General features: G+C 35.2%; 1 protein-coding gene across 1 annotated transcript in view; it reads right to left on the bottom strand.

Annotated features, from left to right (window-relative positions):
• Window positions 1–18401, bottom strand: part of LOC117332319 (muscle M-line assembly protein unc-89-like) — a 135288-nt gene extending 116887 nt beyond the window's left edge. Inside the window, 3 exon segments of the mRNA XM_033891204.1 lie at window positions 15256–15331; window positions 17066–17902; window positions 17997–18401. Of these exon segments, the coding sequence (XP_033747095.1) occupies window positions 15256–15331; window positions 17066–17902; window positions 17997–18401 (1318 nt within the window).
• Between the last annotated feature and the right edge of the window lie 2968 nt (window positions 18402–21369).

Below are 21369 nucleotides of genomic sequence, written 5' to 3'. Positions count from 1 at the left end.
GATTTTACTAATGTCAAATGTTATCTATGCTGTTTTGTGTGATAATCTGAGAAAAGGAAATTTTACATTTACATTTAACCTTGAAGTTAAGGAGTCTCAGAACAGACATATAAGGGTAGCTGTTAATCTGGACCCAATTAAAATTAGCTGATAACACAAAACTACACAAGTATTGGTTAAAATCAATCAGAAAGCTTTCTTAATTGATTCAATAGAAAGCTTCATAAATAGTTCTCAGTGTCTTTTTTTTCTTTTTAACTTTACGGGTATCATATCCTTGAGGGAGATAACTCTAACACAAATCGCATGTATATAAGTATAATGTGTAAAAAATGTAATGTGCAAAAGACAACTGTTCTCTGTACAGAATTAAACATCACAGCCAGTTCTATTCTTTATATGTCAATGTTTATTTCATTGTTATTTTTTTGTTTACCTTTTCTAGATAATTAACTTAGGAATGTAGAGACAACTATATAGTTATGATTTCCCTCGCTGTAAAGTCAGACATCCTTTTAAACAAGCCATGTATACACGTATTGTACCGAATGAATCTGTGTTGTAACAGCCACTATGTATGATGATCAGAGAGAGTATACAGTACCTCTCTTACAAATCAATACCAAACAATAACTACTATCTTCCTAAAATGAATCCTTATCCAAGTTCAAACGAACACAGTGATTTATCAAACCCTATAAACTACAGAGAATCAATTTATTGTCAATATTGTAGGCTTTTTATTTCAAGTCTCGTTAAACCAAAACTTGATAAAGAAAGGTATAAAACATCCAGTTTCACCCTGTGTACAGGTAGTGAGGACCTTACCTCTGTTTATGATAACCATGATAGGAATCCAAAACGTCTGCACTGTCAACACGCAACAGATATTTTCACATCACAAACTTGAGAATGTTCTGTAGGTTTCCTTCTCTCCTGATCTAAATGTGCACAACTTTACAATTCCTACAATTTGAGAATCCTTAACATCCAACTGTAACCTTGCATTTCTATTTGTGTCATATCAACAGGTCTCTTATTCTGGTGGTCAATACCAAATTTTTCAGAACCTATTTATTTCTCGTTCCGACGTCCAATGGAAGTAATTCTCCTATTGGGGCTATAAAATGGATTAGGGAGTTACTCTTTCCTGTCCACCTGTGGTAATCACTACAAATAAACATTTAAACACAATCTGACCATTTCCTGTAAACCAACACCACAAAGGACGGGAAACAAAGCATCGTATATACAGATCTAAAAATGGTTTGTCATATCCGTTAAAAAGGTAACTGATCTGTATCTGCACGAACAGGCAGGGTCAAATTGTTTACGTTCAGTTCTTTTCATCGTCCAATGTTCCATATCAGACTTGATAATATATGACTGTCACTAAATCAAAGTTATCTTCTGTAGGCTTAATCACACTTTATTCAATTGCTTAAAATTTCTTTTGCCTTCAAATCTAATCTCTTGGATATTCCTAAAGTGTATTTTGTAATGAATTTCAGAGTAGAATGAAAATTCAAATAAAGAAAAAATATATAAGGTTAATTTGTGATCAATGTATCACGTTAAAATCATTTTGACCTTGATTGGTCATGAACAATAGGTGATGACGATAGCAGGACGCAATGAACGTGGCAGGTATTATATACACACGAGCAACACCAATGGCCACGCCTCTGTGAGGGGTAAAAATCACGCCATCCACAATTCATTATTCTCGGGGTCATGAACAATTCCATATACCTGATTAAAGGTGATAAAATGGTTCATAATTGTGTCAAATTATGATCTAGACCTGAATACTTCATTCCAAGTTTTGATGTTAAAAATAACTTTGTTTTTGGCAACTGTTGTCAAAATGGAACAAGTAACTTTAGGAAGCATTGAGTGGATGAACTTAACCTACTGGAAAACATTTTTGTTGTTGTTTTGATATTATTTCAAAATTCAGAAGAAATACTACAGAATTGTCTTTAAAAGAAAGGTAACCTGACCTGGTTGTGAATACAGGTGTGTCAGTCCAGGGTCATTGTTAAAGTATTAGACCAGTGTGGTTATATCTCTGGTAGGTATTGGTCTAGGGATATTTTGGTCAGTCGTTGACTTATTAAATACCATTCGCTGTATCACACAGGAAAAGCAAAGTGAAGGGGATTTTAGTTTGCTATTACAAAATAAAAACCTGTTGATATCATTGTAAAGAAAGGATAGGATGGCTTGACAGAAGAATGGATAAAATTTGCATGTCAAAATATGTTGATGTTTTTGTTGAAGACAGATCAGGACAGCTCGATTTGATATTTCTGTTAAAGTAAGATCAGGATGGTTTGACAGAAGAATACCTTAGATTTGCAAGTAAAAAATCTTCTTGATGTTTTTGTAAGAGAAGATCAGGATGGTTTGACAGAAGAATGGCTTATGTAGATTTGCACACATATTACCATATGTGATACACAGGTACTCTGAACACCATTAAATCTCTATCTCCATACAGAGAAATCCCCATTTAAAACTGTGAAATATCTGTATTAGAGTCAGAGTCAACAGCAGTTTTGGTGTATCTATTGTATTGTATGCTTTAAACACAAGTAGATTTCGCAATCCTAATCAATTCTTCAGATATATGTCTGATACCTGAATGCTTGACAAAGTATTATATCACTTTATTCATGCAAACTGGAACAGCTGAATGGATACGTTGTAAAATGAATACTTCATACGTCATTTCTTTATTTCCTCAAGCTTTGATTTCTATAATGAACGATACCATTAAAATGCAATAAACATGATTTAAATATCTCAAATGTAGAATTGATATTTGATCTTGGGAATGTTTGTTAAAGGTATCCTAGTAAAGGTTAATGTCAATTTGACATTTACAAACTCAACAGAACCCAGGGGACATATTTAAGCAATAATAAAGTGATGTACATGCATGAGAATAGGATGGAATTCTAACGAGGAAAAGAAAATGTTTGATTTAATAATAGATGAAAGAAAACCTGAGAGTTCATCATATAACGTGTACACATACTGTATAGAGTACTGTATTATAGAGCAGACGGGCCACGATAGCTCGGTTACTTAGAGCGCCGGCCAGGTTACTTAGAGCGCCGGCCAGGTTACTTAGAGCGCCGGCCGGGTTACTCAGAGCGCCGGCCACATAACCTCTGGTGAAGATCCAAGGTGCATGGTTAGGCATTCCATACACCCATGACCACTTGTGTTTCTCGGGAAGACACTTTGGGTAAGACACTTTATTCTGCTTGCAGGGAGATTCTGCCTCAAAATGACCTTGGCTGTACATGGGGCGGTAAACCCTAACAAACAATTATAGAGTAGAACACTACCTGGGACACATAATTCCTTAAATGTACCTAAAAGTCAAAATCTGTTGGCCTCCATTTTTTTATGGACAGCAAGCATTTGAACCATCTATAGACTTGCAGTATGGGAAAGCCTTTTTGGAGGGTGTCACTGAAAAGTATACCCATGTAAACAGAAACTAGAAAATGTCTGTAAGTCATAAATGTCCCCGCGGCCACTTGATACCCAGAAACACAGTTTGGTGAGGATCACATCAGCAGTTCCTGAAAATAGTTAGTTACATCGCATCGGGACAGGACAGGACGAGACTGGACGGGACGGGAAGGAACAGACATGGGTAATACTATATGCCCTCCATTTCATAGCGGGGAGCATAAAAACACATTATACCTATTACCCAATATCTCGTAATGAATATTAGCAGACATTGATCAGGTTGTGATGGATGAATGTCTCATTCTAACAGCCAAACTTCACACTTAAGTGTCAGCTTTTATATCATTAAATAGAACATGCTGAGAGTTCTCAACTTGGTGTAGCAGCTCCTCACTATTTAAAGCTAGCCTGTGTCACCAGAAGTTAGGTTTAAAAGGACTGAAATGGAGTTGTTTGATCAGAACCTTAGAGGGTTCTAAATCCAGCTATTTCTAATTTGTTACGTAAGTGTAAATATTGATTTTGGTTTGTTGATATGATAATACATGACAGGCACCTGTTGGTGTGTCTCTTAACGCCACAAATCTTGTGTGTTTATTCTAACATGATCAACTTATCGGCCAGAATCGTTTGGTACCCTGACACCCAGTCATTTGTTACTACATACAATCTAACTTACCGTGGTACTACAGTTATAGGGCCATGACCATCAGTACCCTGACACCCAGTCATTTGTTACTACATACAATCTAACTTACCGTGGTACTACGGTTATAGGGCCATGACCATCAGTACCCTGACACCCAGTCATGTGTTACTACATACAATCTAACTTACCGTGGTACTACGGTTATAGGGCCATGACCATCAGTACCCTGACACCCAGTCATTTGTTACTACATACAATCTAACTTACCGTGGTACTACGGTTATAGGGCCATGACCATCAGTACCCTGACACCCAGTCATGTGTTACTACATACAATCTAACTTACCATGGTACTACAGTTATAGGGCCATGACCATCAGTACCCTGACACCCAGTCATGTGTTACTATATATAATCTAACTTACCGTGGTATTACGGTGATAGGGCCATGACCATCAGTACCCTCATTACATTACTAATGACTGAGGTGAAGTGAAGGTACAGGAAGGTAGTAAATTACTATAGATCGCACCATAAACAGAATTCATTCATTATAATCTTAAATCTCACCAGTAAGACCTGAAATAAACAAGAACAATTTTATCTTGTTTTGGTTATTTTTTTGAAAATTTACAAAATGTGAGATAAGATTCCCCTGTTGTGATGCCATCCAGACAAACAGAGTATATCAACAGCAAATGTGTCCTCAGGATTAACACATGTAATTTATTATACCACAGAGAATAGTTTACAGGATCATATGCATTAAAAATGGCTGATCAAACATAGATAAGATTTACAAACAGTGACAGGAAAAAACAGCTTTACATTTCCTCCAGACTAAAAACATTCAATTCCATCTGATAGATGAGGTCTAGGCGATGAGTTACAATGTCCCTACCTCTCCACATAGTCATCTTAAGGAGCTGGTAACGGAAATACGAATCGTAATCCATGGTAAAATTCAGGTGTTCGACTCATCAATTTCACAAAATTGTATCAGACTGAACTAGCTCCTCTTAAGGGAGTGTGTAACTAGCTATTTACATAGGCTCTCCTAAAGGTGGCACTCTCAACACACCTCAGGACAAGAATTCATATGAATCCTTGACAACATAAAGGGTACAAATGACCTCTATCAAGAAATCCACCTAGATAAGACAAATCTCACTCTCTTATTTCTCACAAGTGTCTTAAGTGTAAACATGCTTATACCAGTTGTGGAATTTCCAAACTTGGCTTTTCAAAATGGTCATCACAGATGTGACATTTTTATATACTACTGTATTAGCTGAAGGATTGCCTTACCATAACAGTAAGATCATAACCTGTCAACACAGTGTTGTACATATCGCAGACCATGTGCTGGATTTCCCACCCTAAAATAATACATAATATGGTTTTGAAAAAAGATCTGAAGATCTTTTAGATGATGAATATGAAGACCATGATAGCCTTTGTGTAGATTTAATGTCAAAATGGTGACATGACCTTCATACTGATCCCAACTATTTTGAATTTCCATTTGGGAAATAGGAGTCGCCAATAGGGAGGTTTGGCAAGTATAGACCCTTCACTTCATATTGTTTATATCTTGTTATAATAAATCAAATCAGTATACCTCCTCCATGTAGGGAGACTCGGCAAGCTATACGAGGTAGGCTGACTCGGCAAGCTACATATACGAGGTAGGCTGACTCGGCAAGCTATATATATGAGGTAGGCTGACTCGGCAAGCTATACGAGGTAGGCTGACTCGGCAAGCTATATATACGAGGTAGGCTGACTCGGCAAGCTATATATACGAGGTAGGCTGACTCGGCAAGCTATATATACGAGGTAGGCTGACTCGGCAAGCTATACGAGGTAGGCTGACTCGGCAAGCTATACGAGGTAGGCTGACTCGGCAAGCTATACGAGGTAGGCTGACTCGGCAAGCTATAAATACGAGGTAGGCTGACTCGGCAAGCTATACGAGGTAGGCTGAAACCTATAAGTGAATGATTTTTCATTGGAAGGTGTACATATCATTATAATAACACTTGTTGTAATAAGAAATGTAAACTTTATTTTACAACAACTGTGCAACAAGTTATAACGACTTCTTAGTGTTGGAGGAAACCGTAGTACCCAGAGGAAACCCACATGGTTCAATTGGGGAATCAAACCTCAGCTAACTTGGTGAAAAGCGGGTGTTACCACAGCGCCACCCGACCACCCTTTGCTGCAATAAAATGATGGGTTCACAAAGAGACCTATCTAATTCTCTCTGATTCATGTTTTATTTCAGAATTATAACCCTAACAATCCTTAAGCATTTCCCTTATTCAAAGATTATATTACACACCTCTGATTGGACAAATTTTCAACATTTTTGTCAAGATGCATTTGTTTTGAATACAGCACTACACATTCCTGTGGTCAATCTGCCCACAAACACATAACATTGTAGTAGATCATGGACACTTGAGGAATTACTCTATGTGATCTACAGGTATTTGTAGAGGAAATATCCAAGAAGAATAGGCCATTGTTTTACACCACCAACAATATGACACAGGATGACCTTGTAACGACTTTACTTGTTAAACGACATAACCTACGTCAATATCCAATCAGACCATGGACAATCTCCAATAATGACAGGTGGAAAAATTACGCCCATTTTTAATAAAGATAAAATGGAAAACACACCTTTGTGTGTGTAATCATGGGTAAGCACAGTCAATTAACATCAAATTTTAATGTGAAACCCAATACACCTTTTTACTTTATATGTCAATGAAACGTTACTGTAAACACTTCAATGACTTCTCAGAAGGGTGGCTGGTTTTTAGTTGTAAACAACATTATTATCATTTACCTAAGCTCAGTTGTAAAATGTTTGTTATTTGTCTGTTTTAAACTGTTAAAATTTCGATCTTTTGAAACACCACAGCTCTGTTAAAATTCCTTGCTATACACTTATCTGAAGTAATATAGGGCATGTAAATATAATATAATTATGAAAAACAATTAATGAGCTACTGGCATAACTAATATCCCCGCCTCCCCCCCCCCCCCCCCCCCCCCCCCCCAAAAAAAAAATTTTTTTTTTTTAAATTAAAAATTTAAAAAAAAAACAAAAAAAACAGGAGGCCCATGGGCTTTATTGTTCACCTAAGTTCTGACATATATATGTCTACTGATAGACAATTTTTGCTTTTAAACTAAGATTTTACATTTTACATATTTGATCCCTCTGACCTTGAAAGTAGGCCAAGGTAATTCATTTGAATTTCATGAAAATCTGTTCATATTCATCAAGTTATTGTGTTCACAAGATCCAATGGCAATAAAACTACAAAGGGCCATAACTGTAAGGTACAGTTGAATCGGCCCTACGGTGGGAGTCATCCGAGATCTTATTGATATAATGGTGTATACCAAGTTTCATGAAAATTTGTTCATATTTACTCCAGTTATCGTGTTCGCAAGAAAAAGTTATTGGACGACAGTGGACAAAAGGCCTTGTAATAGGTCATCAGGAGATTTTGACTCGGATAACCTAAAAATTGCAAGCAGCGTTTTACACAGATTATCAATAAGAAAGTGTAAGATATGGTTTATTGGTACAACTCGGATGTGACATTATCATTCCAGGTTCTTATAAGTGTGAATAATTACATAATCACCCATCACCTATTTTATTGTTATAGCTATGTAATAACTTAAGTAGACCACAGGGGGCGCCACCTGTCACTATAGAGACACTTTTTACTGAACTGCACGAGGTTAAATAGATAATTATATACATCTACAGTAGACAGTGGGTAATAAACCTCAACGATTCTGTAAGGATACTCTGAACAGAAAGTAAAACGAGGTGTTAGATGTTTTAACAGAGGACTGACTAAGTGATGATTGCTGTAATAAAATTGATAGATGATATGTTTTACTGTCCTCAATATGGCAACAAAATATCAACAAATTATAACAAATTATGTACCTGATGACAAGTTGTCTTCTCACATTTAAGCTGAGGACTACAGCATCTGTTACTTTGTCATTTGTTTAAGGAATTCAAGTAAACTTGTTTGACATTTAGCTAGAATTTTGATTACAAAGGTCATATAAGAAGCAATAACCAGCTGCCAGTATTGTACTGATCACAGTCCTACAATTAGAAGTCCTCTAAACAAAATCATCAAGGTTTCTTGCACTCCTTCAGTGTATGTCAGTGAAAATAGCTATAGTAGTTAATTTTACCAGGAAATAACTTAATGCACAAAACATGCAGTTTGGTTGTTTAGAAATATACTCATTATTTGGTGGTTGTTTAGAAATATACTCATTATTTGGTGGTTGTTTAGAAATATACTCATTATTTGGTGGTTGTTTAGAAATATACTCATTATTTGGTGGTTGTTTAGAAATATACTCATTATTTGGTGGTTGTTTAGAAATATACTCATTATTTGGTGGTTGTTTAGAAATATACTCATTAATCGTAAAACCTTAGTTTCATTCTGCTTTACAGTACTGAGCTATTCTACCATATAATGAATATTTTGTTGTCTTCCATTCTCTTGCTTTCTCTTTGATATACATATGTATTTGTATAATAGGATGAATGATATGTACTAACTGAAGACTTATGATTATCAACCTTAGTTTAATGTTATGATTATCAACCATAGTTTAATATTATGATTATCAACCATAGTTTAATATTATGATTATCAACCTTAGTTTAATATTATGATTATCAATCTTAGTTTAATGTTATGATTATCAACCTTAGTTTAATATTATGATTATCAATCTTAGTTTAATGTTATGATTATCAACCTTAGTTTAATGTTATGATTATCAACCTTAGTTTAATGTTATGATTATCAACCTTAGTTTAATAAAGAAAGTTTTAAACATATTGGCTGTCAACATCAATCTTAATTTCATCCACTTGTAGACTCAGCAAAGATTTTTAGAACATGTTTCTGGAAGTTTAGACTGACCATCAAACCAAATCTTCATTTCTACAGTATTGACTTACAAAACAAGTCTCACCTTTACCAAATGGACCTTAACTCCGTAAATAATCCTGGTAAAGAAGGTGTAAGATTGTAGGACAGCTACCACAACATTGAGGCACTGAAGTCCTCTCTCATCTCTCCCATTGGTCAGCCAATAGCTTCTTATATACCTAGGCTGGACAAAAGAGGGACGAACTGGGCGGGATATTAGGGTATCACCGAGATACTTTGGGCAAGGATTACATTTTAAATGTAATCATATTATAGTCAATTTAACAGGCCAGCGACTTTAAATCACCCCGGACAAAAGAGGAGAAGGTTAACACTGGGGGATGGGTGGTACTCTTAGAACCACGGCTTTCATCACCAAGCATGAATGAAATAAACAATCCTGAGATGTTATACATGTGACAATGTCCATCCTGTGACTGTATTGATGGGTCAGGTATCTGTCTCTGTGGGCAGTAATCAGAGGAAAGCAACACTTACAGTGTCCAATATTCTACCCAGATACATCTCAAATTCCTACAAATACTTTTTCTGGTGGGTGTGTGAAAATACATAAGCGTATATGTACTTTATTTACACTAGTTCTTACAGAAAATCTGTCTTTTACACTTTTTGTAGATTGTCTGCAATAATACAAATATTTCAGACTAAATTATTTATTTTCATAGTTCTTACAGAAAATCTTTTACATTTTTTGTAAGATTGTCTGAAATAATACAAAATTTCAAACTAGATTCTTTATTTAGATAAGCTCTCATAGAAACTATATGGTAAAATTACTTACAGTGAATCTTCTTTGATTCACGGATGGAAAATCACTCAGGAACACGTGTAGTAAAGAGATGATATGTTCCTCTCATCAAAAACTGGTGACAACAAATATATCCACTTCTGTGAATATGTGGATAAGTTGAAAAGGAAACAAAATATCCCAATCTGTTTAAAATCCATCAAAATGAAATTTGTTGTGTAGAGCACTGATGTCAAATAGAACATTGATGACAGTTATAGTACATTAAAACATGGTTACAGCTGATGCTGGTATTCTCGTAAGGTTAAATATCCTTGATGAGATGCCATTCACCACTTCCAGGGTTGATGGATATATAACTGTAACAACCTATAGCCATACTTATGTTTCCAATACAGACTTAAATTTCCAATAGAGACCCATGACTTTATTACTCAGCCATAAATTCCACACCTGGTTAAATGTTGATTTCTCGTTAAGTAGAATGACTTACCTGTGACTAGGTAGATTTCACAGAGAAATAACTGTCAACATTCAGTCAACAGTAATAAATCTTTGTAAATGTGTTTTATATGCATAGCTATTGCAAATTTTATTCTATTCTCTAATCATTGAAACTGAGAGCCTTGCCGTAATGATTGGAATCTGTACCATGATTAAATATAGATGTTTACTCGGTGAATGTTCACATGATACCTGTAGAAGAAAGTGATCTCTCCTGCCCTTGACCTTGCTCAAGGAACTGCATCAAACCCTGCAGGTTACCAAGTATAAAACTTAAATTTGGGTCAGTTTACATGGCATTTAATTTCTCAGATGAAATGATTACAATAATCTGGGTCTCAATGGTGCTTGCACTGGCTGTTACGGTATGTATATTTGAAATACTTTGCTTAAACATTTAAGGATTGAATCTTGATTTGGTCGATTTCATGGGGTCATGAATTGAGTTGCTCTTGAGACAAATTTAATGAACTGCGAAGCAGTTCATGTTGAATTTGTCTCAAGAGCAACTCAATTCATGACCCCATGTTCGCAGTTCATTAAATTTGTCTCAAGAGCAACTCAATTCATGACCCCATGAAGTCGACCAAATCAAGATTCAATCCTTATATTTCAATTGTTTTTTTTTTCGAATAAAAAAGTCGGTCTAGATATTAATGTCTCGAAGCTTGTGCAAGTCCAAATGGGGAAAAGCCCGAGGAGTTCCGGATTGTGCATGTCGAGTCGGTCGAGTAAAATAGTCCGCAATATTAGGATTAAAAACAGCATTATTTTGTCAAAATAGAAGTATTTAGCATATCTGGTCTTTCATAAAATACAAGAATACATTATAAATTTGATAATTTTAATAATTATTCTATGTTTATAACAACAATGTAGAAAAAGTGAAATCGTTCCGTGGAAGGATTTACGCACTGATCAGTGTTAATCTGGTCAAATTCATGAGCAAATGAAACCGATTAAGTTTGGTAGTTTCATTGAGTCCAACTTGAGTACAAATTGAAATATTAAAAAATGTATTACAGTAAACCAGAAAATTATGTAAAAATACTGCAATAACACCTCATTCCTTTTCTCAAAGCATTTTGATTACACGGAATCTTAAACTTTACACTATAATGGTGACCCTGACATTTATACTTTACACGGAATCTTAAACTTTACACTATAATGGTGACCCTGAAATTTAATGTTACCTTTTACTTGTATAAGATCAGAACAAAAGTTAGAACCTCTAAGTTTGAAAGACTTTCCCTACAGCTAGTGTACACTGTGTATGTGAAGGTAATTACTATCATGTAAAGTAAGTACACCATTTTACAATGGACCTGCAGTATCACTGTCTGTCAAGTTTTAAGTCCTTTTCTAGTTGTAACTAAACATACTTAGATCTGTTTAAAATTTCTGATGATTGTTGATACACCTGTTGGTTCCGTTGTCACTACCTGGTTCTCATTTTGAGGACTTGACATGATTTGACTTTGATTTGCATGGAAGGTGTCATCGAGGAAGCAGAAGATGCTTACTCTACTGGAGTGCCTGGTCTTTATCTATCTTTGTAATTTTCAAGGGTCTCCATGAGAACCTATATCTTGTTTTTAACACCTTGTTTTATCAATTTTGAGATAGAACTAGAGTTATATTTGAATGTCATTGTTATCCGATTCTCAGTACATAAAAACAAATATATAATTAAAAGAAATAAAGAAACTGCAGCAATTAATCTCCGGACATATACATTGCCAGCAGTATACTTTACTAATTATGTTATATGATAGATGAATATCTGGACAGGGGAAGTAACTCTACTCATTATTATATATTTTTTTAATTTACCTTGTTATAGATGTACATGTAGAACAAAGTAGAATTTGTCTTTAAAGTTCAAACTAATGCTGATGTACTCTTTATCTGAACGTCTCACTGAAGCCAACATTCAATGTCACATGACACTGGTTTGTATGGTTTTTGTTCGGCCTTATTCTAAGATCTTTGATCCATGTAACTGGTATGTACACACTGACCTTGATAATGTTTTGTGATAATGATATAAGTATCCATAAATATGTCAATCAGCCACAGTGACCTAGTATTCATATCATAAAGGAAATTCAAACACATGTTATTTTATAAATACACATCAAGTACATATCTCTTTGTATACCCCCACAAGTTCATAAAGTCTACACAATATCAAGTAAACTGAATATTTTAAGGCTTGTTTAACATGTTTCATTCCTTGCTATGCTCAGTTTCCCAACTGTAAGCTGGTCATAGAAAACCTGCGCGGCATACTGTACCGTAGTAAAAAGCACGTTTTCAACAGGCCACAAAAGTCGGAATAAATTACAGGAAGCCATGATATCAAGAATAAATTTGTATTAGACAGGGGACTTAGTACGCTATACTGATCTTAAAGAAATCAATGTGTGTAGATTACAAACATCTTCGATCCATTTCTGATGGATAAGAATGTAAATAGGTCGTCAAATCTCCCCTACCGAGATAGAGCCCCACGTTAAATGTAAATTTTCCTATGATAGGACTTAAGGTTTATTTACCTCTTATTGTAATACAAACCAAAAGCCATGTCTAATCCGTGAAATATTCATAAAAAATGTCTTTTGAAATTCTTTTCTTTGATTTGTCTAAAAACATATTAAAATGCAAATTTAGGATCTACCATAAATCCTTATTTATGATTTCATAATATATATGTGACGTCTGTAGGTAAGTCTTAATGTATCTCAACAAGCTCACTTTTAACACGACTCAATTCAATTTCTATACAGGCAGAACCCCGACGATCTCACTACACGACTCAATTCTATTCCGTTGTAAACTAAAACCTCCATCATTTCACTACACAACTCATTTGTATGCCAGCCAGTAGTTCCTCAACCCTGATTCCTACAAACCATACGCTTTCCATTTATCTTTCCCTACCAAATTCAGATAAAAGTTTTGATCAACTTTATATACAAATTCATTAATTTTCAAGCTAATAAAATCATCCTTAGAAATTAACAGTTTTGTTTTTTATAGGAACTTTTTGTCAGTAATGTTTAATTAGTATTGCATCATAACACTACAAAATGTTCAAACTTTTAAGCAATGGTTGGGAAGATGGCACCCATTGCTACACTATGATGGTCACTATGGTCATCAAATGAAAATGTTGGGACACCTGCTTCAAGCCAGTCGAACAAAAGTGATAATATTCATAAAACCTTTTGATATATTTTGTAAAATAAATAAAGTATAAATATTTCCTTGATTTTATAAAAAAAAAATGGACAAACAGAAAGGTCACCAGCAAAGCGTCACCGACTTTCTTTGATGTACGCTACCATTCATTTTGTAAGCAATATAGATTCTCCCTTAAATCACTCAATTTCTGTTTCCATAGTAACAAGCAATGTAGGAGTAAATATATCAGAAGCTAGGCTGTCCATGCTACAATTCCTGATTGCACATCACTTTCACAAAAGATTTTATTGTAACTGTTTTTATTTTGTTGGACATTTTTTCTACATTTTAAATCATTTTAAAGTAGAAAATTATTCCAGTCTTCATTTTTATTTCCACATGGAAACATTTTGTATCCAGTTTCCGTAAACATCCGTATCCCAACAATACCATCATTATACAACACCCTTAAGCCGATGGCCAGCCACAGGTCAAAATCTCATTTATTTCCTATTTCAGAAGTTTTATATAAAAGTCTAACCACACCTGTGAATATTTCACCTGTAGAGAAAGTGATACAGTAACTTTATATATATCAGTGCTGAGAAGGTCATTCGGAAATAAGTGGCCAAATATTTCGCGTCACTCTACACAAATGTTACATTATTTGAGAAACCGGATATTTCTGTAGCTTTATCATCTATTTGTGCTACACTTTGTACCCTCTCATCAGATAGAATTCACCGGCAAACAAATTATTCATGTGAAATTATTGCTGTATATGGACTCACTTCATGGGGTACTTTTTAACTTGATTTTCCCAATTTCTCATGTAATTGTTTAAAATGACAGAGTGGTAGGTTATATCTAGCCTAAGGGGACTTGGGAGTGTAAAACTGACACCAGGTTTGTCTATATGAATAAATTGTAAGGTAAAAATATGTCATCACAAAAACTGTTCAAGAACCGTGAAGATCATCATCCAACGGGATCTAGTAATTACTATGATACAATAAAACACAGTGCCACAATGTCCAATGTGTAAAGGATTGTGTTGCGAAAAAATGGATCTGATAGCATCAAGTGAATTTAAGTGACAAATCACCATACACCAATTACTAGACAGCATTCTGTGGAATTATATGGGCATGTGTTTTAAATGAAGAAAAAATAATTCGGATAGAAATTGAGCCGAACATTAATGTTGATAATTAAGGTATATTGCCTGCTTGTTGAAGGAGCATACAGAAGTCAATCTGAAAACTATAGAAGGATTTATGACTGATTCTCCAAATCCATCTCGAATATTTATTACCCAAACAGGTTCTTAAACCAGCATATCAGCATGTTGATTTGTTCACCCTACGATCTTGCTGACAATACATCATATGACCGATGTGGATATTTTTTGTTAAACTGGTCTATACACAACCTGATGTTAATGAGAGTGATGACTATTGAAGGTCAATACTCCTATGTCAGTGCCTTCATCCGCTACCCAAGATGTTAATTGTAGATGCTCAATTTCTATATATAAACCCATTTTTTTGCATGATTTTATTCAAATTCTCCCGACTGCTTCACTCTGCAATCACCTAAGGATCAATTGCATGTAGATGTAACATGATTTCACTAGAGTTACCTACCTTGTTTCCTCTCTCTCAGCTTCCGTACCGCAGCTCGTATCTTTCTCCTCTCTGAGAAGTCTGTACATAGCTTCAGCTACAACAGGACAAACATCAATGAATACAAACAGAAATAAAAAGTCAATGACCTTGAAACTAATCAGAAATCTGACCTTGATATCGGTGATCTGACCCGGTGATACACTGAACTAGATTTATGAGATCTCCCTAACCACCATAGGTAATAATAACTCAGGTAAGAGCTTCTAATAAAGTTTGAATATTATTGTAATTACTGTTCAGTTTTAGATTTGAAAAGATTTTTACAAGCTGTATCAAATAGAGGCTCAGATAAAGGCTCAAATTGTCTGTATCACTGCCTTGTTATTATATAATTCAGAAAATAACATTTAATGCTGAAAGTTTTCACTCATATTAAAAACTGAATGTTCACTCTCTTTACTTCCTCAAGCAGCAAGTCAAATTCAATCATTTGACTGTTTTAACATATTTGATCTCGATCTTTTCTACATAACATGGTATGGTGTCACTTGAAAATTTGAACATCCACTGTTGGGTTGTTTAAAGTAATTTAATTCAAAATTAATTGATGAGACTAGCAAGCCAATTAGCCTGACCATAGATAGTCCTTTTGGTTTTGTAAGTATATCATTTAAAGACAAACCTGAAGACAGGTGAATCAAAGGTTATGACAGACACCGAAGTCAAAATGGTATAACTCCACATAGGCACCTCACATCAATGGAATCTTATTCTAAATAGATTTACATATTCCAACCTACCTGTTACAGTAGGACAGGGTACTGACTCCACCATAACAGACGTATAACTTAGAATATATTACCAAACTGAAGCCCATACCTTCTGATGAAGTTATATTCATTACAAGCGAAGCACACAACAGTAAAGTGCACCTGATGTCTATGTGAGACATTACCTGGTTACAAGTTCTGTATTTTGGCATTAGAGTACGTAAAGGGCAGCTGAGTAATGTAAACATATGGGTTCCAGTTGATTAAAATACTGCAGGCCTTTTAACATTAGACATTCAACAATGTAGTAATTGTTTGAAAATTGATTCCATTCTTTAAATATTTGAACAGATTTAATCTATAAACTGCTTAAATTATGTAAACTACCCAAAAGAAACTACAATATCAAGGTGACCAAAGTGTTTCAATGTTTACATATCTTTAGGTTAACACCTAACAAACTTTAGGTATAATTTTAAAACTGTTCATGTTTATAATGAAGCTGCATCGCAATATCTCAAAAATGAACTTTGAATTTAAAAAAAAAATCACAGAGGTAACCATCAGAGTGTAACATGTTCTAAGCAATAAATTAATGAAATGAAACAAACATTTTCTATAAAATCACAAAAATTCAAAAGAAGTATGTGTTGCTTGGTGGGAAACCAGTAAAAAGTAAATAGACAACATATTTGTGAAGAGACTAATGTCTTTTTATAATACTATCTTAGATATTGACCTGAAAGTAAAAAGTAACCCCAAGCAAACACTAAGAGCTATAACACAATTGTGATTCGAGTTTGTGATTGGCTCAATATAGCTCTATATCCCTTATCTTTTAATGAATCTATAAGCGACACATAAGTTTCGGGGTTTTTTTTCATCATTTCTATTTACATTTTATGTAATTAATTTCAAATTTCATCCAAAAAGATACTACAGAAATGGTCTATGTATCCCCATCTCAATAGAATGACATCAGACCACTTGAGATCATTCGTTTTACATCAATATGAACCTACAATAGTATACCATATTCTCCCACCAATATTTCTTACCTGGTCCTGCAAGTTCTCAATTGCTGTCTCTACTTCCAGTGCTGAACTGAAATTTCTATCAACATCAATGACTAGAGAAGATGTCTCAATATCTCGTAAAACATCTGATTCAGAAACACGGCGCCGCATCCTTTCCTGGAGTCTAAGACGTGACGGACTATCTGGCTGACTATTGCCAGGAGATGATATGGATCTGTCAAGTTTTAAACTCAACCCAGAGGGACTGGAATCTCTGACCTTGACCTTCATACTACCACCAGTGTCATTGTAGCCATTCTCAGTGTCCATGTAATCCGCATTCCGCGAATTACGTGTAAATCCATACCTTGCATCTGTGATCTTGGAGTTTTTCTCTGCCCGCCTCAAGAATAATGGAGCTTGATCTTGTTCTTTGTCCAGTAGTGATGCCCTATTTACTGTACGAGTTGTTAAAGGAGTCAACAGGTTGCTCTCCGATTTCACACGCATCATTTTCCGTTCAGTTGGAGAAACACGCACATCTCTGCTTAGAGTTATTTCACCATTTTGTTCCTTTGAAGTTTTCTTATTTTCAACTGGTTCATCCAACAAGTTTTCGTCAGACTTCATACGAAATATTTTTCTCTGAGACCGGGGTGGCTTTTTGCTGCCATACTCAGATGGACTGGCATCCTTCCTAAACACCGAATCCTCATTGCTTTCATGGAGAGATGAACGCCATACTGTTTTACTGATATACTTCGTTGGTTCCTCATGATGAGTTTCAGGTGATTTATATCGAGCTATCCTCACCTTGTAACTCCCTGCAGGCATTTTGCCCATCAGACTCATCTTTGTCTGTTTGGGATCGGCCAGATGCTGAACTGTATCCAGAATCAACACTCTTACAGGAAGTAGCTCGGCTTGAATACGACATCATGGATAAACTGTCGTCTGATTTGTGGTATGTTACATTCATATTATGTGGAGGAGAATTCGGTGGCGTTCCATCCGACTTTAGTCTCAATCTCTTAACTGGAGCTGAACTTGTTTCCTGTAAACTTTTTGCAGATGACTGTGAATTTCTAGGACTGAAGTTGTTGTGAGACTCATCAGATTTCAGGTGAGACCATCTGTTGTTGTACACACTGGCCGTAAGACTCACATCCTTTTTGTCAGACTCAGAATCGGAACCATCAGATTTTAGTCGAAACTTTTTTCGTAAGTTACTCTCACTATGTAACAGATCTCCTTCCCTCTTTGGGCAGCTTATATTTCCAGCAAACAGGTAACTTTTAAATGTTTTGCTGACTTGACTGGACTCAAATACATTATCTGCACCTCTGGAACCTCCACCGTCTGAAGAACCACTTGACATCCTCTCTCTCCGGATCAAATTCCGCTTTGTCTGACGTTCAATGACATCTTTTAAAGCTTCCCTCCATGATAACTTCCTTTCCTTTTTTGCTACATCATCTTTACCCACAGAGGATTTGGAGTTTGTCTTGGGTAAGGTTTGATCAGTTTTCCTGTCTTGGAAAAGTCGTGAAGAGAAATTCTTTGGTGATGACAGTGGAGATTTTGATGAAGGGATATTCTTAGGTGATGGAAGTGGGGATCTCAACGAAGAGAAACTCTTAGGAGAAGGAATAGACGATCTTGACGAAGAAATATTCTTAGGAGATGGAAGTGGGGATCTCAACGAAGAGAAACTCTTAGGAGATGGAAGTGGGGATCTCGATGAAGAGATACTCTTAGGTGACGAAAGTGGGGATCTCGATGAAGAGAAATTCTTAGGTGATGAGAGCGGAGATTTTGGCCAGGAGAAATCTTTAGGTGACAGCAGGGGAGAATTTGGCAAGAGGAGTGGAGAGTTTGACGGAGAAGAACCAGATCCGGATTTACGTCTGTATTTCTGGTTGAAGGAGTAGGTCTTGATTCCACTGTTACTTGGATCCTGCAAATCCCTTATGGCTGCCCGGATTTTCGTTCTCTCCTGGTAATCGTAGCAGCCAATCAACTGTAATGACACAAAAGAAGGCCATATTTATTCACTTTTAAAGAGTCTTGTTTCATGAAAAATTAAACGAAGTTTCAGTCAATGCATGGAACAGACACAAGGGAGACCTATACATTGGTAAATCAAATTAATTGAAAATGAATACAACAATGTAGCACAGTCACAATAGAATCTGTAGCTTTCCTGTGTATCTAAATCATGGACAAATGTAAGTTTATGGTAGCATGAATGCCAACTTGAAGGTTTCTTAGATTCTTAAAAATACAGAATAAATCATGTACAACAATCATCTTCACATTTCATTTTCAAAGAATATGTATTTCTAATGATACACAAACCTTAAATACACTGTACCAGTACCACACTTCCAATTCATCAAACAGCTTCAACAACAGATATCATTAAATCAGCCCTGAAGAAATATGCTGTATTTATATAAAATACACAAATATGATACATATTTGAAAATATCAAGTTTGTCATAAATCAGAAAAATTTGCCAATGAAATCTGACACTGTCAAAAAACCAGTGAGGAGGAAAAATGTTTCCCTGGCGATGGCTATTTGGTTACCTGAAGACCAAGCGAGTGATGACAAACTGTCCAGATTAAAATAAACAACTGAACAATTCAAAATCTATAAATCTGTTAACAAATTAAATACATTAATAATTATATTTAACTGCTTCCAACAAAAACAAATAAAAGATGATTTGGAATAACTTTGTACAGTCTTGAAGTACTTCATTTTGAAATATATGAAATGAGATTTCCTCTTGTCACTTTAATGTAAAGATCTGTTTGTCGTGCTCACAGGAAATTGACAGTCAGGCCATCAAATTCTTTGGTTTTTTATTACTTACAGCAGTGTTGTTTAACAGTAACACCTGGAACTCACAGGTAAATAATAGTTATGTATCAGATTGTTTTCATCTCCTCTCAATAGTCTGTGTTTGATTCTTCTACACATCAGTTATTAAATGTTATAAGATAGTCTATATAAAAATCAGGTCAAGCATAGCTGTATAATTGTAGAGTATCTGACAAAATGTTCCTTCCTTCCTCTAGGTGAAAAATAAAGTTTGCTGACAGACAATTAAAGATACATATCTCACAGTATTACTGTCCCTTAAAACCCATGCTAGAACAGTTAGGTAAAACTAATTTTGATCCCTTCCTAAGGATTGAAGATGGTATCTTTGACATAAAATTGTAGAGCCCAAGAAGGCAGCTAGCTGTATTAACTAAAAGTGGGTCTCTTCCATAATCAGGGGTTTCAAAGGGACTCTGATGTCTTCTGTTACGATTGAAACAGTAGGAATATTTCTTTTCCACACTTCCTTTGCACTCCTCATTTCTGAGATATACCAAACAAACAAACTGTCCAAGGAATGTTTGTTATTTTAGGTGTTCTTTGTTTTTAACTTTTAAAAAAGGACAATTTTCCAGAATGGTTAAAGGATATAACTTAAAGCATTACCTTAAAAAAAAAATATGAAAAAAATTACAAACCTCTTTGAATTATTATGCCTTATATACAATTTGATCCTAACAATAAACTTCAAGAATTTTCCCAAACTAACTATACAGATGTTTGTGCATCAAATGATTAGACCTGCAGAAAACAATCTTTATATGAGTAAAGAATTCATATCTATTCATGAAAATAATCAACTTTAATATATGAATCAACACATGCAATGTCCTTACAATACATCAATAAATAAATTTGAAAGGGTTAAACACATCTTAATTGATTTTTACCCTAATTTTAGATGTTAAAATTAAATTGAAATCCCCTGGCTTGTGCCTGCTATAGAGCTGTCACTGGTAATATGAGTAGATGACAATTAACTTTGAATGAAAATGTCATAGAATGTGTAATACATTGACAAGTATGATGTCAACATGTAGGCAAACAAGGGAATTCAAATCTCACATTAAAAATCACACATAAAACAGCGTCATACTAGTGCACAGATCTAAAAAGCACTCTCCATATGATGTATAAGTTCACATCACCTGTCAGTGAGGTTTGGTTTGGGTTTATTTTGTTTAATGTCCTATTTAACAGCCAGGGTCATTTAAGGACGTGCCTGGTTTCTTTGGAGGTGGAGGCAAGTCCAGAGAAAAATCATTGGCCTATGGTCAGTACCAGGCAACTGCTCCAAGTGAGTTTCGTACAGGTGGAGGGCTAGTGGTAAAGTGTCAGGACACCTTAACCACTCGGCCACCGTGGCCCCACTTACCTGAGTGAGAATTCTGACACGACAATTTTAAAACATTCAACACTTGCAAAGCTATTCTATATTGCCTGCAGTGTTGAC

This window comes from Pecten maximus, chromosome 8, assembly GCF_902652985.1.
Source record: "Pecten maximus chromosome 8, xPecMax1.1, whole genome shotgun sequence".
Classification (NCBI taxonomy): domain Eukaryota; kingdom Metazoa; phylum Mollusca; class Bivalvia; order Pectinida; family Pectinidae; genus Pecten; species Pecten maximus.
This window is presented reverse-complemented; position numbering and strand designations above follow the sequence as displayed.